At 39.2% G+C, this 16,247-nt stretch overlaps 2 protein-coding genes and 1 non-coding gene across 3 annotated transcripts in view; 2 read left to right on the forward strand and 1 right to left on the reverse strand.

Annotated features, from left to right (window-relative positions):
- The window catches only part of cry5 (cryptochrome circadian regulator 5), an 85,386-nt gene that overhangs the window by 3,648 nt on the left and 65,491 nt on the right, over positions 1 to 16,247 (reverse strand). The window lies entirely within an intron of this gene.
- On the forward strand, positions 479 to 550 carry trnah-gug (transfer RNA histidin (anticodon GUG)). The gene has a single exon. It is a non-coding gene; the product is annotated as a tRNA-His (tRNA).
- Positions 2,457 to 16,247, forward strand: part of LOC128359297 (FERM domain-containing protein 5-like) — a 70,370-nt gene continuing 56,579 nt past the window's right edge. The window contains exon 1 of the mRNA XM_053319769.1: positions 2,457 to 2,558. Coding sequence (XP_053175744.1) covers positions 2,457 to 2,558 — 102 coding nt within the window. The remainder of the gene's footprint in view (positions 2,559 to 16,247) is intronic.

Raw genomic sequence — 16,247 nt, forward strand, 5'->3', positions numbered from 1 at the left:
TGGGTTACAAAACGGGAAGCGCTACTACGTCACCAGAAAAATTAGCCAATCTGAATGCAGCTGGTGAAGCCACACATGCAACACTTTATCCACTAGATGTCACTATTGTAACGGCCCAAACTGGAGGAAGAGTAACTTAAAATAAAAAAAAGACAAAATATTGTTATACACATTTTATTCATCGCTATTGTTGTCAAAGACAGTTTATAATTTGTCGTGTTCAATAACCTCAGAGGAAATTCAAACGTTTAAATGAGCTTAAGTTTTTACTTCAGTTAAGATTCTGTAAAATATGGTCACTTGTAAGCAAATTTTAAATTGAGAATAGGCTACACACCATTTCGTGTCTTTTATCATTTCGGGAGCAGAAACAGAATAAGTATTCTGCCTAAATTCAAGAGGACAATACCACCTAAGCGCAGTGCTATCAATGACCCTATGTTTCTGTCGTCTTACGAACGTCAGCTCATCGTAGCTCGCCGTGATCGTATAGTGGTTAGTACTCTGCGTTGTGGCCGCAGCAACCCCGGTTCGAATCCGGGTCACGGCATTGTGGTACAATGTCACGGCAGATGAGTTCCTTTTGACTTTTTCCAGTTATTTTAACTTGTTACTAATATGAACCATATTATATCAATACAGTGCCTTTTTAACCTCAAGATACGTTTTCATAGACTACTTGTATTAGATTTTTATTTCACAAAACGGCAGTCGCTGTCAACAGCCTGCGTTTTTTCAATCTATTTAACCTTTCTCTAACGAAGAGGGTCCCTTTGAGATGAATAATCTCTTTTTCAAGGAAGAAAGTGGCCAAGACAGGTAGTATCATACATAAAAAACACATAATTGTAGATAGAAAACACAAAAGGATAAACATTTTTAAAAATAAAGTAAAAACAGGCATTAGGAAACTGATATTTCAAAAAGGCAATTTCTAAGAAGTCGTTGTCACAAGGTAAATTACAACCATTGACATCCTCGGGAATCTGCCTGTAATTCCTTCATTTTGGATTAATATGCGTTAAATGAGATTAATTCTTCATTCTGTAAAGTATACCATGCTGAGGGTGCAGAATACACAAACACCGTAAGGACATTTGGGACAGAAAGCATAAAAAGACCTCGAGGGCGAATGTTGTGCTATACTTTTCTGTATGATTAAAACACTTCACTAGTAGCCTATGTGCTGGAGCAAATTCGGGGTGGCTCCATTTTCCAAAACTTCATTGTCCACAAAGCGCCACTAGAGAGAGACACTGTTAAATAATAGGTTAACAGTTTGAATTAAACTCAGCAGACTGGATTGGGATGCTAAAATAGTAGGCTATTCGTCACAGCAATTGCTCTCATAAAAAAGCTGGGAACACTGTAGAGTGGATGCATGAATGTAAATGAGACTGGCGCACAGTTCGTTCACAATTTAAAGTTGAGATCTGGCAGAGTCATTCCTGTTTCTGTAATCCATCCAAATAACAGTATGGTAACAATGCTTGTCCTGGCTGCACTAAGCTTTACATTATTGCGCAGTCATGTTAACAATGTGAGAGAGGCAGGGGCATTTCATTTGTAGGAAATGAAAGGAAGGAACGTTTAATTCAGCTGCTGCCTTCAAGTTCTGTCGGAAGTATCGCGATTATACCAGGAACTCAAGCAGTAAATAGGAACATGTGATTTCTGATTGGCTACTGAGATGTGACGTTTAAGTGACTGAGAGCATGAACCCCTTTCAATAAAGTGTTGCCTTTTAAGATCATTTAAGAGACATTACGTGGTATGAATTAAAGTAATGCTGACGTCTGTTTTTGATAGGCCTATGCATGTCTGATTTTACATTTGTTTAAAAAGCCAATTGTTGCTTTATGATACATTTTTATAAAAGACTAATGTTAAGTGTCAATAATCAGTTCATTTTCAACTTCTGCAGCATTTCTGCCGTTTGACTTCTGAAAGTACAGGCCCCACTGTGTTATTATTATTCTCGACCATGTGGCTATAGTCACGACGTATAACAACCTATCGGAATTTCAGTTCCTCTGGTTAACTCTGTGAAGGCAGCACTTCAGTCACCGCTCTGTTGGCTGGAGGACTCGCCATTCACCAGCCTCAGCCCGCCCAGCAGCATTGAGAGCGGCATGGCAACTGCAAGGAGACTGGGGGAGAAGGTGTGGTGAGAGGTGACAGTTTAACTGGACCAGAGAGAGGAGCAGTAGCAGCAGCAGCAGTAGCAGCACTATTTCCATTCCTCACTGACTGAAGAAACGCAGCGTGTCTCGGCCAGTCAGCTCTCACACACTGACAAAACGATGCACCTTCGCCGCAGTTCCACACACTCGCTGCCGCTGACCAGGTGTTGGACCAAAGAACACGGACGTCGTTAACGTGACAGAAGATAAACTTATATGTATGTGCTGTGTGTGTCCCCGTCTCCCTGGTCCCGCACGTAGACGACCGAGAAGATGCTGAGCCGACTGATGAGCAGCAGCATCAGGAGTCTGGACAGGGAATGCAACTGCACCGTAAGACTGCTGGACGATTCGGAGTACACCTGCACGATTCAGGTCAGTGGGGACTAACATTTCCTGGTTCAGAAATCACCTTGTGATTGCCACTGACACGTAATGGTTTGGTGATCAGGTAAAATGACAAGGACACCCCGAACATGTCTCCCCTAATCTACTGCTGGTAGCTGTAACATTAAAAACCAGATTAAAGGAAGTGTCATCTACCTAAACTCCATCTCAGTAAATTAGGATGTTGATTGTGATCAAAAGGCTGTTATCTAGGGGCTGCAGATGCTGCTTTCGTCAGAGACGTTACCTGTGTGGATCATATCATGACTGCATGGTGCATGGATTGCGCAGCAGTATCAAGATAGTCAATTGGCATTGTGTGCATGCATTACCAATGGGTGATACTGTATTTAAAAAAGCAAAGTAAAAATCTCTATCAATTGCTATTTCAGCAGCTCCATGCATGCAGTGACATGAATGCATCATGAAACTAATCTTGATAATCTGATCTTGAATTATTTCTGTGCAGCTCAATGATGATTTGTGGCTGCTCTGGCTTCACGAGACTGGCAGAATCACTATAGGTTGTTGTCTATAATCACAAGAGGTTCAATCTTGTTAAGAGAGGGCTGCATTCTCCCAATAATTTATCTTAACAAAGCAGGTGTTATGGTTATTTGCCCTTCAAACTGACCCTTAGTTTGACCAAGTTGTATCAGTGTGATATCATAAGATAACCTCTGTTGGCATATTCCTTCATTCCTGACACAACTTTAGTGAGGGCGCATCATTTTTTTTCCAATCTAAAATGACATATACTCATTACATAGGTAATATTTGTGAAGATGGAACCTACCTGCTGCAAGACAGAATATGCACAACGCATACACAAGACAATATTTGTGTCATTTATTGCAGCAGCCTATCTCTGTTGCATTACCAAAGACAAAGTAGTGATGTGTGCGAAAACATTGTTTTAATATGTACTTCAGAATCCAGAATTTAGTAAAGCTGAATGATCTAAGTGTTTAGCTTTTAAACAAAGTAGCTTTCAAGTAATTTAGGTTATTTGATCCAATGCTGTGGGCTCCACTAAGTCGCACCTCCCTTTTCACACTGTGTCTTGTGGTTGTTTCAGCTATAATATCAGCCAATCATTGATTTTTATTTGTTGCACTCACAGTGTGAAAGAAGCATTGATTGTACTCTACAGTCATTATTGAGGATGTAGAACTGTTGTGTCAGATGGCATGAGGTAGAATTTGCCTTGTAAATGTGTTATTTTATTTCTGTTTACTTGGTTTGATAAATGCCCTTCATTCCTTTCAATGGGTTTATCAAAGGCTGCCATGCATTCTGCTAATACCAATTAATTCTGCACAGTCACTCACTAACTCACTCAGTCCCTTGTTGACTTGTTTGAAGCCTTTCTCTTACTCCTTGAGTCGTCTCAAAAATCAATAGTTATATTGACATAAATGAAGGCGAGACATGACTACAGTCAGTAAACAGACCGTGTGTTCCTAAGCAAGAGAGCAGTGGAGTAAGAGTGAGTGATTAATGTGTATTACCTCCTTTGTAAATCAAGTGTATGTGAGTGAACATCCCTGTAATGTCTTTTGTGTAGCTGCATCATTGAGAAGTCTGATGTGTGCATCATCCAACCTGTTCATTTGAGTTGCTGGAGCTGCTCTTGATGCACAGTACTTGAAGGGATTTCGTTGCTGCTGAATTACTGATGACAGTACACAAAGACGATCACCTGCTAATTTCTAAGATCTGACAGCAAAGGCAAAACAAGCCTTTCAACTTCCAACAACTTAAAGTGACAGTGCTCTAAGGACAGATGAAATAGGAGTTTTTACATCAGCCGTAGGACTTTTCCCTGCTTGCCCTCATCCTGTCTGTAACCAAATAATCTGACCTGTTGGGTCACGCTGTCTTATAATTGAGGTAGTGACGTTTAAGCCTTCCTGTTAGCTTTGAACCACTTTACATCTCAAGAGAAAAATAAATGCTTTGAAGTTTGTGGAACCTTTTAGTCAAAAAAATCTTCCCATCTTTACTTTTAAGTGTTGCAGTATCTCTCTCCAAAGTATTTTACCAGCAAAACACTTGCCGTTCACTTTTCTTACCTTCTCACTGGTCTGGAGAAGATATGGTTCTTTTAGTGTTTTCTGATGAGTTGTGTTTATCAAAGAACAGCCAGCACCTCCACCTTGACTTCTGAGCCGCTCCTTCACCCAGTCCTGAATCAAAATGTTTGGCTGTTAAGATATGCTGATCCCACCATTTTAGCAACTCAAAGCACACAGCAGGGACTAAATGCTTAATTTCTAGTGGAGAATCTATTGAGAAGGATTAGCTCTCTATTGGCATATTTCATTCTTTCCACCATGGGAAATAATGAAACATGCCATTATTTCACACTATGGGGCTCTTGATGAAGCACAAATGGTCTAAATGGAAACACAAATAGGATCATCGGCTTAATCAATCGTCTATTGTTTACAACAACAACATCAACATTTATTTATGTGTGAACACATTTAGGGAGCTGTGTTAATTATGCTTTACATAAAGCATCTCTGAAGCGAACATAAAGCTTAATAATCACAGAATACATTGTTTATCATCTGCTTAAAGGACATTACAGTGAAGCCCTATGGAGTATGACAACATTGTTGGAACAGTGAAAATGAGAGCGGACGGCTGCTGTCCTTTTCAGCACACCTTAGAGATGTGGCCCAGAAAGGCCCGTCATGGGGCTCAACAATGGTCACATTCTCCATTTAGCTCAATTAGCCTACACCTCGAACTGCTGCTGTTACACTGAAATCACATCATGTGGGGATAACGGTAGATATGACCTTCATAAATGGAAATAAAGCATTGAAAGGCATAGGGAGGATCACTGTTTGTGGGGCAGCCAGTAAAAGATAATACAAACAAGTATTATATTTTCAAACCAGTGTACACCCTGTGCGATTTTCACCCTGTACCTGTCAGTTTGGATTGGCCAGCCAATTTAGATTCCACTACCACTACCCATTCACCTTACGCATGCTTTATGCCTGTCCCTCTCCCATACTGATGACATTTTTGCTGATTCCATCATGACCCTGAAGCATGGGAGACACACATTAATTTATTTTTTCCGTTTTGTTCTACACCATTTAGCCCCTCGGGATATTCACTGTCACTACAGTCATTACAATCTCTTACAGCCTCAGTCCAGGACAGATGCACAGCACTGTTCCCATTGGCAGAGACTAGGACAGAGAGTTAATTGTTGGGGAAACAAGCAGAGGGCTAGCAGGTGATCTAGACTGTGCTGTGTTTTGCAGATGGTGAGCTGCTCCAAGAAAAAAGATGGAAGGTGGTAGAGCACTTGGAAAGTAAGATAGACTTAGGAGAGGCAGGATCAAACCTTTCAGCCATTTGATGTGGGTGGTGATGTCAGCCAATCCTGAAAGCAGATTTGTAAGCCAGGATTTTGAAGCTACCAGCCATACCATGAGAGAGAGTGCTACCTCTTGCTGCCCACTGGACATGACCTGGCAATAAATGTAGAGCTGTCTTTTCTACTGCCTGCAAGGAAAAAGTTTGAATCTTCCAACTGAACATTTGAGTTGGTTGATGACCATCAGAGTGCAGAATTGTATGCATTGTATATAACTGGCTAGATCAGTTAACCGTTTTGTTAGCTGGTACAGATTACTGGACCCAAGTACACTTTTTGATGGACAGGCTTACGCTGTATTCCCACTTGAAGGGAGCTCCTGTTGTAGTTACCTTTAAGGTAATTAGTAGACAATTCACAGTTCAGCCTTCGATTTGACCAATTTGACTGTAGAAGTTCTCAAACTAGCTGAGGCCACATCATAAACATGCTGTAGGGTTGTGTGTTTTCAGTCTTGATAAATTCTGAAGCTGGGCTCTAACTTCTAAAAGGGGTCCTTGAAAAAGTCATTAAAAAGTTTAACTATGTGATAAAAATAAGAGATTACATTACATTATACTACATTATTGGGCAGGAACAAATGAAAAAGACAATATCCGAAATGCAACACGGGCCATAACAGTCAAGGCCTGTCAAGGCTTAAAGAAAAAACAGAAGATACTGCAGCATAGGTTTAGCCTGGCTAACACCAGACCACGGCTCAATCTCATGTGAGATTGAGACGTGGTCTGGTAAGGAGCTGTTCATTTCCTCATATTTGAGGTGGGACCAATGAATGTCGATCAAAAGCTTCTGTACGCTATTGGAAAAACTTCCAGCCAATCATATCAACAATAGACGATGATGTATTCAGAGCCTGTAGGGAGCAGCGTGAACACATCCTTTTTATGAAGGACAAATCATGTAGCGCAAGTTTTTGTTCTATTTTCGAAGTTAACTTGCCTTCCAATTTATTTAGCACACAATCTACTTTGTCTTGTAATTAACTCCTTTGTGTGAAGAGAACACCGGTTTTCAAATAAAAAGAAGATAATTTTATTCCTAACAAATACCCGAATATGCACTTGCAACTGAATACCCACTCATGTCTGTCATCAATGCCATCAACACGTCATGAACCAGTGGAAAAAACACTTTTTGTAATATTGGTTAGCTATAATATAGAATAAAGACAATAAACCTTCATTTTCTAATATGTAATTAAATCTATTAAGAAAACGTTATCCTGGACCATAGCTAAATAATACAGCTAATGTGAGTGAGTGAGTGAGTGAGTTCATCGGTTCATCTGTGGGGTGCAAGGAACTCCACAGCTGTCCAGTCTGTTTGCATCTGAGAATAAAAAATAAAATGAACTCCAACTGTCTATTTTCCTCACATGGCAGGTAGAAAGGGCAAACGCTGGGTTTTCACGTCTGTAGAGTGTTCTCTTCTGACATTTTTATGCCTTGAGGTCAGAGGTTATTGTGTGTGTGTGTGTGTGCGTGTGTGCGTGTGTGCGTGTGTGCGTGTGTGTGTGTGTGTGTGTGTGTGTTCCTGCACCTACACAGACTTAAACACCAATCCCCCCGCCCCCTTTACAAACTTGTAGGAGAAAACTCAAACAGAGGGTTAATTGAAGGAGAAACAAGTAGCAAGCCAGCAGGTGAACTACTGTCCTGTGGTGATGGTGGCCCTCAAGTCTTCAGTCACCGTTCTCATACTATCAATGACCCTACATGTATTAACATTTTTAAAACTGGCAAGCAGGAGCAATCAGTTAAATAAACAACATGAGAATCAGTGGACATGTAGAATGAACAACAAGCAGGCTGGAACCACAACTTTGCAACATAGATGATCTGGCAAAAACAGAGCGGAAAACACTGCTGATGTATACACTACAGTAAGTCACCAGTGATCAAATGGCAGGTGACAAACGAGCAGTCAGTATTGGGGAGAGAGGCCACAGGCATCTCCATGTCAATGAGATGAGTCAGAAGAAAAGGTTTACTCCATATTTGGTCCCTGATCTCAAAATAAATGCTCAAGTTAATATCTGTTATACTATTTTTATTTACTGTGTGTGTCTAGTGCATATGTCTTACTTTCAAATGGATGTCGCTGAAATAGAGAGCTGAGTAAATACAGAGCTTATTTAGATCAATCTTTGTTTGGCAGTTGTACCCTGGACAGCTTTCAATTGTGTAGTTGTGGGCTGTGGTTAAACAGCTATGGTCTTGTTAATCAGCAATATCTCATTAGATAACACAGAGTAGAGTAAATACTACACTGTTCCACAATTGAAATGAAAAATAAAATGAAATGAAATAAAATAAAATACATTTATAAATGAACATAATCCTACTAAACAATAAATTAAATGAGTTCATTATAGGAACATACAAGCTGCTGCATGTGACTCAAATCCACATCCATTCACAGCCTGAGAGTTAAAGAAAAAAGACTCATTGCACTCATATCTCAACATAACATACTGTGTAAGCTCATCATTTGAAAAAGAACCAGACCCACCAGTCAGAGAGTTATTTTTTAGAGCCAAATGCTGTGGGCCATTTGCTCTAAATTAATATTCCTTCCATGAACCGAAAATTAATATTCTTTCCATGAACCGAAAGATTTATATATATATATATATATATATATATATATATACATACATATCAGAGACTGCAAGATGAATGACAGAATAGCATCGATCCACAGAGACATACCTCATCACTGTGAGTGGCTCAGTCACCTGGCACCGGCTCAGATCCTGTATAGCCCACTAATGAAATTAGGGCTGTTCTTCTGAAGCCAAATGCAGAACTTGGAAGGAGCCCCTCTTGTTTTGCATTGTGAATGCATTATTGAAGTAGGTTGTTCTTGTCTCCTAAGTGGTCTCTCTGCACTCATATTGTTTCCTTCTTGTGCACTGCTATAACTGGAATAGCAGTTGTTACATATTGTTTGCATACATGCAAAGGTCTGTTCTTCTGCCTGCTTTGCCTTCACCTCCTCACTGAAATAATGATAATGGCAAAACATCTCACCCCTCAATAAGGCCATAGCTTTAGTAACGGAACTGTGCTCAAAGCAACCCGCAGGAAGTGCTGGAACATTTCGATTAACACAAAAAAGTGTTAAAATGTAGATTTATTGTTCTGTACTGAGGCTGGCAAGTACATAAATAGTCCTCGATTCATCCATCACGTATTACAATGCCCTTCCTCATTTGTTTGGCTTTGATATACTTTAGATCAGATAGGATTTTGGCTAATGAAGTGGTTTTTATAGGACATGATGATTGTATCCCTGCCTGTGATTCATTATTAATGGTTTATGTTGTGTCATGATTAAAAAATGGATGATAATTTTGTTCATTAATAAATAATTTAATTAATTCATCAAGTTAAATACCAAAAAGTGTTGGCTACAGCTTCTCAAATGAATATATGGTCTCTTTTTTTATCTTTGTATGTTTTTTGGATGGTCAGATCACATTGGCATCAAGTTGGCCTCTTGGCAATATTCATGGGATTTTATTGATTCAGTGTGTGACAAGTCAAGCAAGTAATCAATAGATAAAGTGGCAGCCAAAATTAGACCTTATGCAGTTAATGCACTACCAACAAGCCTGGGATTGGTCTATGCACCCTGTACACATGTTTGAATCTTGAATCAGCTGAGACATGCATGAATCCTCTCACTTCACTCAGCAACTGCTATCAAAACATAATTCTGCTTGGATTGGGAAGCTCCCAGGTGTAAGCCGAAGTAGCTAAATGGAAACTATTTAAAAGAAGAAAAAAAAGGTGCTGTTCGTGTATTTTTAGACATCCAAACCATGAGATAATTAGCCAGACTGTTGATAATAGTTTTCTCACAGCACACAGTCAAAGGTGCGAGACATATTGTAGCACCCTAAATTGTACAGTATGAAGAGTGGTACTAAAAGCAGAGCATGCATGCTCAGTCAGCCTTTCTCAATAAAGATTCTGCATAGACAGTATTCAGTGTGGACCCATTGGATATAATTTTCATCTGACATCCATACATTCAGGCTCACAAGCACAGAATTCTGGGAGATCTTTTTGCCCATAATAATCCACAGACTGGGATTGCTGGTCCCCTAAGCAGATGTATTTCTAACCAGTAAAGGCTTAATATAGAATAAAAGTAGGATGTGCTTTAGGCAGAGCTTCGCTGCCAGCTATGTGCTGCCCTGCTAAAATCCACACGAGACATGTCTTCTTGATTTGAAGGCGCCCTGCTAAATAACATGTTAATCCATGATGTGAGAAATGGTGAGATAAGCTTTCAAGGCTTTGGTGTGCTTTCAGATTAGGACACAAGGCTGTTGGCCATGACAGTAATATCTGTGACTCCAGTGATGTCAGGGTCTCTGCTCACACCACCAACTGAGGACTGTGATATGCAGATACACCACTGTAGTAAGTGAGTGTTGTACAGATGGGTTGTTAAAAGTATTTTATCTCACTGCTGATGATATATCCAGATCCAAATTCGGTTCTCTTAGTTCATACTGTAGAAGCCAATACATTACATTACTACATTGATTATTACATGATTATTTCATGGTAACAAGGTAATGGGGATTATTTCAGTTGATCCCAATTCCAATTACTTTTAAGTTAGTGTAGCGCTTATTGGTGTATTATTCTTAGTTTAATCACTAGACTTGACTATTGACAGACCCCAGCTTGCCATATTGTGGATTCTGAATCTGTATCAACAGCCAGCTTTGCAACTTAAAGGCTTTCATTTTAAAATAATGGCATTTCCATAAAATATTCATATTTACAACTGAACCAGGTAGTATCAATGTGTTTCATAGTCAAAAGATACATATTCGATGGACTACATTTCTTTAAGACCTTAGGCCATGCATCAATAGGACATTATTAATATTATATGTCTACACCAGTCACTTCCCAAAAACAGTCAAAACACACTTTTCAATTAAATCCTTTTCTGAATAGAATATGTTCTAATATGAATTGCATCTGTTTTACTGTAGATTCTTAAAAATCTTCATTTATCTCAATCTGCATGGTATTTAAAAGATGTGAATGGGATTATTTAACCTTGGAGTGCCTCTGTGTTGTGTCAAAGGATCAGAAATGGTGATGTTGAAGACGGTTTGTACTGTATTAAGGTTGTGGAGGTGTTGGTTTTACAGAGTGTGTTTTTGGCAAGATAATAAATGCTGGTTATCTCTGATGCACATGTTTCTCAAGGTGTATGATAAGGATAACCTACATGTACACTTAAAGCACTTGCTTCATTGTGATGTCACTGGATTTGCTATACAACAGCATCCAAAGTAGCCAAAGTTTATAGTGAAGCTTATTCTTCTTTCTGGTACTATCTTTTAATTTCTCTTATTACTTCTCCTTCTTTATATCTCTATCTCTTTCATTGATATCCCTTTTTTGAATTTAATTTTTGTCTTTTTTTCTCCTGGCTGACCCCTGAATTCCAGAAAATCATCCCTTTGTTCCTTTTCACTTTCATTTCTCCCCTTCTCTCTATCTTTGTCCCTCTCCTCTCTCAGCTAGTAGCACTGCAGCTGAGTAGATTAATGAGCTTGCCCTGACTGAACCTGACACCGGTAGACGACACAGCAAAGACATACTATACGTGACACAGCAGTGAGGCATTTCATGGAAGGTTATATGCAGTCTAGCCATGGTTATACAATCAAAGGGTTGTAAGTATGCAACAAAGTAAATGTATTGTAGTTTGTAATATATTTTGCACTAGTAGTTGACAGTAGTCACTTTTACATACAAACATATTGTACAGTCAGCCCAGTTGCCCATCTCTCAATTCCTTTTAGCATTGTTTTAATCAGACCAACCTTATTTTTCTCTCACACCAAAGTAAGGAGATGAATGCAAGCCTAAAAGTAATGCATATATTCATTCTCTGCCTCTTTTTCACAGTGATGAATTACATCTCTCAGGGAGGCAACATGTCTTTGCAGTTGCCTTTGATGCTTTTAGTGATAAAATGGGAGAATATGGGAGAAACGAGCATAGAAAACTGTTCACTGTCAAGAAAAAGTGAAGGCGAATCTGTCTGCCACCTGCTGAAATACTGGGGTGCTCAAGTCCAAACAAACTCATAAGGAAATGAAGATGTGATTGCAGAAGAGTAGGTCAAGGGCACACACGGTTAAGCTGAGCTTCATCAGTTTAATTAAAATGGTTACAATCAGTGTTGTAGATTTGTGCCCTGTAGTCTGAATGTAAATCCCCGTTTGACTCGTTTTAATTTTGTAGCTGAAGCATAATTATGTAATTTTCCTGTCATATTTGGGAGAAATCAAGGATATTGTGGTTTAATGTAGGGAACTGAGTAGCAGTCAGACTGTAACCAGCTAAAGTAAATCACCCCACTGCATGTACGGGAGCAGTTATAGCTCTGGGATTAGGTTGTATGACTACTAATGGATTGAAGAGGCTCTAAAGAAAACCTCTTATTTCCTAAAACACACTTTTGATTTGATTCATCTTTTCACAAATATCTAAGTTTGTACATTCAGTCACTATTTCAACCATAACAGCCCAGTTGCAGTAAGGTTCAGCATGTCTTGAAAGAGTGGCAGTGAAGCTCTTAAGATTAGGAGAATGAATGCGTATTAGCCTCTCAACATTGGTTGATATTAGACGGGCAGAGAAATCCCTCTCACCCGAGCACAGGCTTCACAGCAGGGAAATCTTTAAGACTTTACAGAAATAGGTGAGTGCTTTCTTGCTCTCACCAGAGTGTTCTCCGCTGCTCCTCTTTCTCTCTTCTCTCTCTTCTTTTATGTCAAACTTGAAAGGGGGAGTCAAGGCTTATTTGGGAAAGCAGAGCCTTGCTGTGCAGTTGACGACGTCACTGGAAAGGGAAGAGTTCACACAGTAGTGTTTCTGTGCAGACTCATGTCGGAACTTGAAAATCACTCTGTTGTGATTTTTTCTCAGACATGGGCCTCATTGGTTATTCATGACCCATTTCCTTCGGGCTCAAATGGTTGATATTCACCATCACCATACTAATGATGTTTTCACTGAGATGCTCTTGTTTATTGGTGCATGTATTTCTCATCTTTACTTGTGTGTTTGCCTGGGCTTTGTGTACGACATTTTTGTGAGTCAGGGTTCAAGAAATGGTTAATGTGCATGTTTTTTTTCTTCTCTACGTTTACAGTATTTGTGTAAATTAATCCATTAAAAAGGGATGGTGTCATGTGTCCACAGGGGTATGAGTTGGGTGTTTTGTAAAGGGAAGGCAAAAAGCTTTAATTACATACGGATGCTGACGTCCTATTGGGCTGCCTGCTGGCTCGGCACATTACGGACAACAGTATCCTGTGTGTGTGTGTGTGTGTGTGTGTGTGTGTTTGTTTGTGTGTGTGTGTGTGTGTGTGTGTGTGTGTGTGTGTGTGTGTGTGTGTGTGTGTGTATGTGTGAAGGAAGGCTTACATTGGACAAAAGGAAATGGAAAAAAAGCAAAAAAGACATTACACATTACACCATAAAGATGAGTGTAATGACTCCAGGACTCTCACAAGGGTAACACACTGTCTGCTAATTACTCTGCGGCAGAGTGACAAAATGCAAATGCCTAATGTTACAAAACCTTCCAATGCAGTGCTGTAGTTTTACAACACAATATTTTATGGACTCTTAAAGATTGTGTCTGTGTAGTTTATACAATGGCAAGGCAAGGCATCTTTATTTATATATCGCATTTCATACACAATGGCAACTCAATGTGCTTTACATGAAACAAACATTTAACAGTAAGGATTGGAAATAAAAAAAACATAAAAACATGCAATTTGAGAAATAAAAATAAAACCCAATAATAGTAAAAACATGGAAACATTAAAACATTCAATTAACACCCCCCCCCCCCACACACACACACACACACACCCCACTCAATAATAATTAAAACAAAGTACAGAAAAATAGAAAGAGCAACAAATAAAACACTAGAATAGAGCATTAAATATAAGGTTGAAGCATAAAATAATGATTTTCTTTAAAATCATTAAAAGGACATACCGTGTAAATGCAATTATAAGCACAGGAGAACATAAGTGTTTTTAACCTGGATTTAAAAATGTTCACAATAGGTGCTGATTTAAGTTCTGCTGGTAGTTTGTTCCAGTTGTGTGCAGCAAAACAGCTATAAACTGCTTCACCAATGTGCTCACTATGTGGAATGCCTCTGTCTGTGTGGTCAGTCTAGTCCACATGTTGTGGTCTGTGGTGTGTGTGTGTGTGTGTTTATGTTGTGGTTGTCTTGTTTGTCCTCTCTTGGGAATGTGTGGTTGTTTGCACTGTATTGTTGGCTTCCAGCTGAATCCAGAGAGCTAGTTTAAGAGTTAGGGATGAAAGCAGTAAAACCTGGGGGGTATCTCAGGGAGGAGGTGCATCAAACATCAAAAGGTGTTCTGAGTCTAACCCTGAACTCTGAGTTGACTTACTCTGAGATGGGAAACTCTGAGTATCCAGTTACGTCACCTCACTGGAACTGGAGCTCCCCCTGCAGGCCTGTGGTGAATATGAACATATACTACTAATACTATGACTAATAAAGTAACACGGCTGCAGGAAACGACACACCATGTCTGACTCCTCCTTCAGTCTGGAGGCTTCAACTAAAACGGAGGAGAAACTCAGGGTTAGTTGAAGAAAACCTACCGGCGAGCAGGTTAGGTTCACGGAGTATGTTGCCAGGGTAACTGACTTAAGCTGAACTGGCTTTGTGAAACTGAAAAAACAGAGTTTCCCTTGTCTCAGGGTTAACTAACTCAGAGTTTTCACTAAACCTGCTTTCTGAAACAGGCCCCAGGTCCTGCAGTCTCAGCTAAACAATAACACCAAGTATTAGTGTTTTTATGCAATGGCCATGACAATTTTATTTATGTAGCGCATTTCATTCATTGATTAACTGACATCCCACACAGCAATTACATACACAAGAACATCAACACTATCAAATAGAAATGTCTGCCCTCTCTCTCTCTCTCTCTCTCTCTCTCTCTCTCTCTCTCTCTCTCTCTCTCTCTCTCTCTCTCTCTCTCTCTCTCTCTCTCACACACACACTCACACACACACACATACACACACACACACACACACACACACACCAAACCTCAATGATCAGGGTTAGTGATCAGTCATGATCAGTGAGCCAGTCAGAGATGAACAGAGGAGCCAACCATTAAATGCTGTATAGACCATTCATTATTTGAATGTAGGCTGGTATACTGCCATCAGAATATTTTTTTACATCCAAAAAACAGGCTCTAGATTTGATTTCTTTTTTTTAATGATAAATGCTTTCATGGTAATATATACATGTGATTTTCAGAGAAGAGTAGCCAAAATAATGCAAAACTTTCTGACTTACTCATTGTATTTCAGGGACAGAGATCACATTCTTGTCAATTCAGCTTTTAAAAGTTTCTGGACATCCAGTAAATATTATCATTAGTACAGCTTATTGGTTTGTTAACAGAACAAATATCACCAGAGGAAAGTGAAATGTACAACTGTGTGTCATCTGTATACGAATGTTAAGACCCACTGTTTCTTTATGATGATACCAAGGAGCATTTATAAATTAAAGAGTAGAAACTGACCATTGTAGGGGTTCTACAATGTTTGTTTCTATGGATTTAAAACTACCGATTGAAACATAAAAGCTTCTGGCCTTTATATTGAATGAAAACCAGTTAAGAACAGGATCCACTAAGCGGACTGAATCGCAAAGCCTTTGAATTAAAATGTCATGATCAACAGTGTCAAAGACTACAGTTAGATCAAGCAATACTCAAATCAAAAATCATGTCACTGTTGATCTTAATGTCATTGATTACTCTTATGAGAGTTGTGTCAGTAGTATAATTTGCTGTGAATTGGCTGTTATGTAATCATACAGTGAACTGAAATATATTCATCCTGTGGTTGGTATGCAGCTTCTTCCAGTATTTTGCTTTGAAAAGGGAGACTGAAGATTGGTCTGTAATTATTAATTACAAATTGATCTGGGTTGTTTTTCTTCAATATATAGTTGAGATTACAGCATGCTTGAGAGAAGCAGGGAACTACGAATAATATTTACTGTTATTTATAAAGCAACAGGTGCAAGGCTTTAGTCACTGAATTACTTCCTCTAGATTTCTGGAGTTTACAGGTGAGAATGTAGACATGGAGCTCAAAGCAGTAACTTTTACCTGCTACAATGCTAAAATTGTATTTATT

This window comes from Scomber japonicus, chromosome 1 (genome assembly GCF_027409825.1).
Source record: "Scomber japonicus isolate fScoJap1 chromosome 1, fScoJap1.pri, whole genome shotgun sequence".
NCBI lineage: Eukaryota > Metazoa > Chordata > Actinopteri > Scombriformes > Scombridae > Scomber > Scomber japonicus.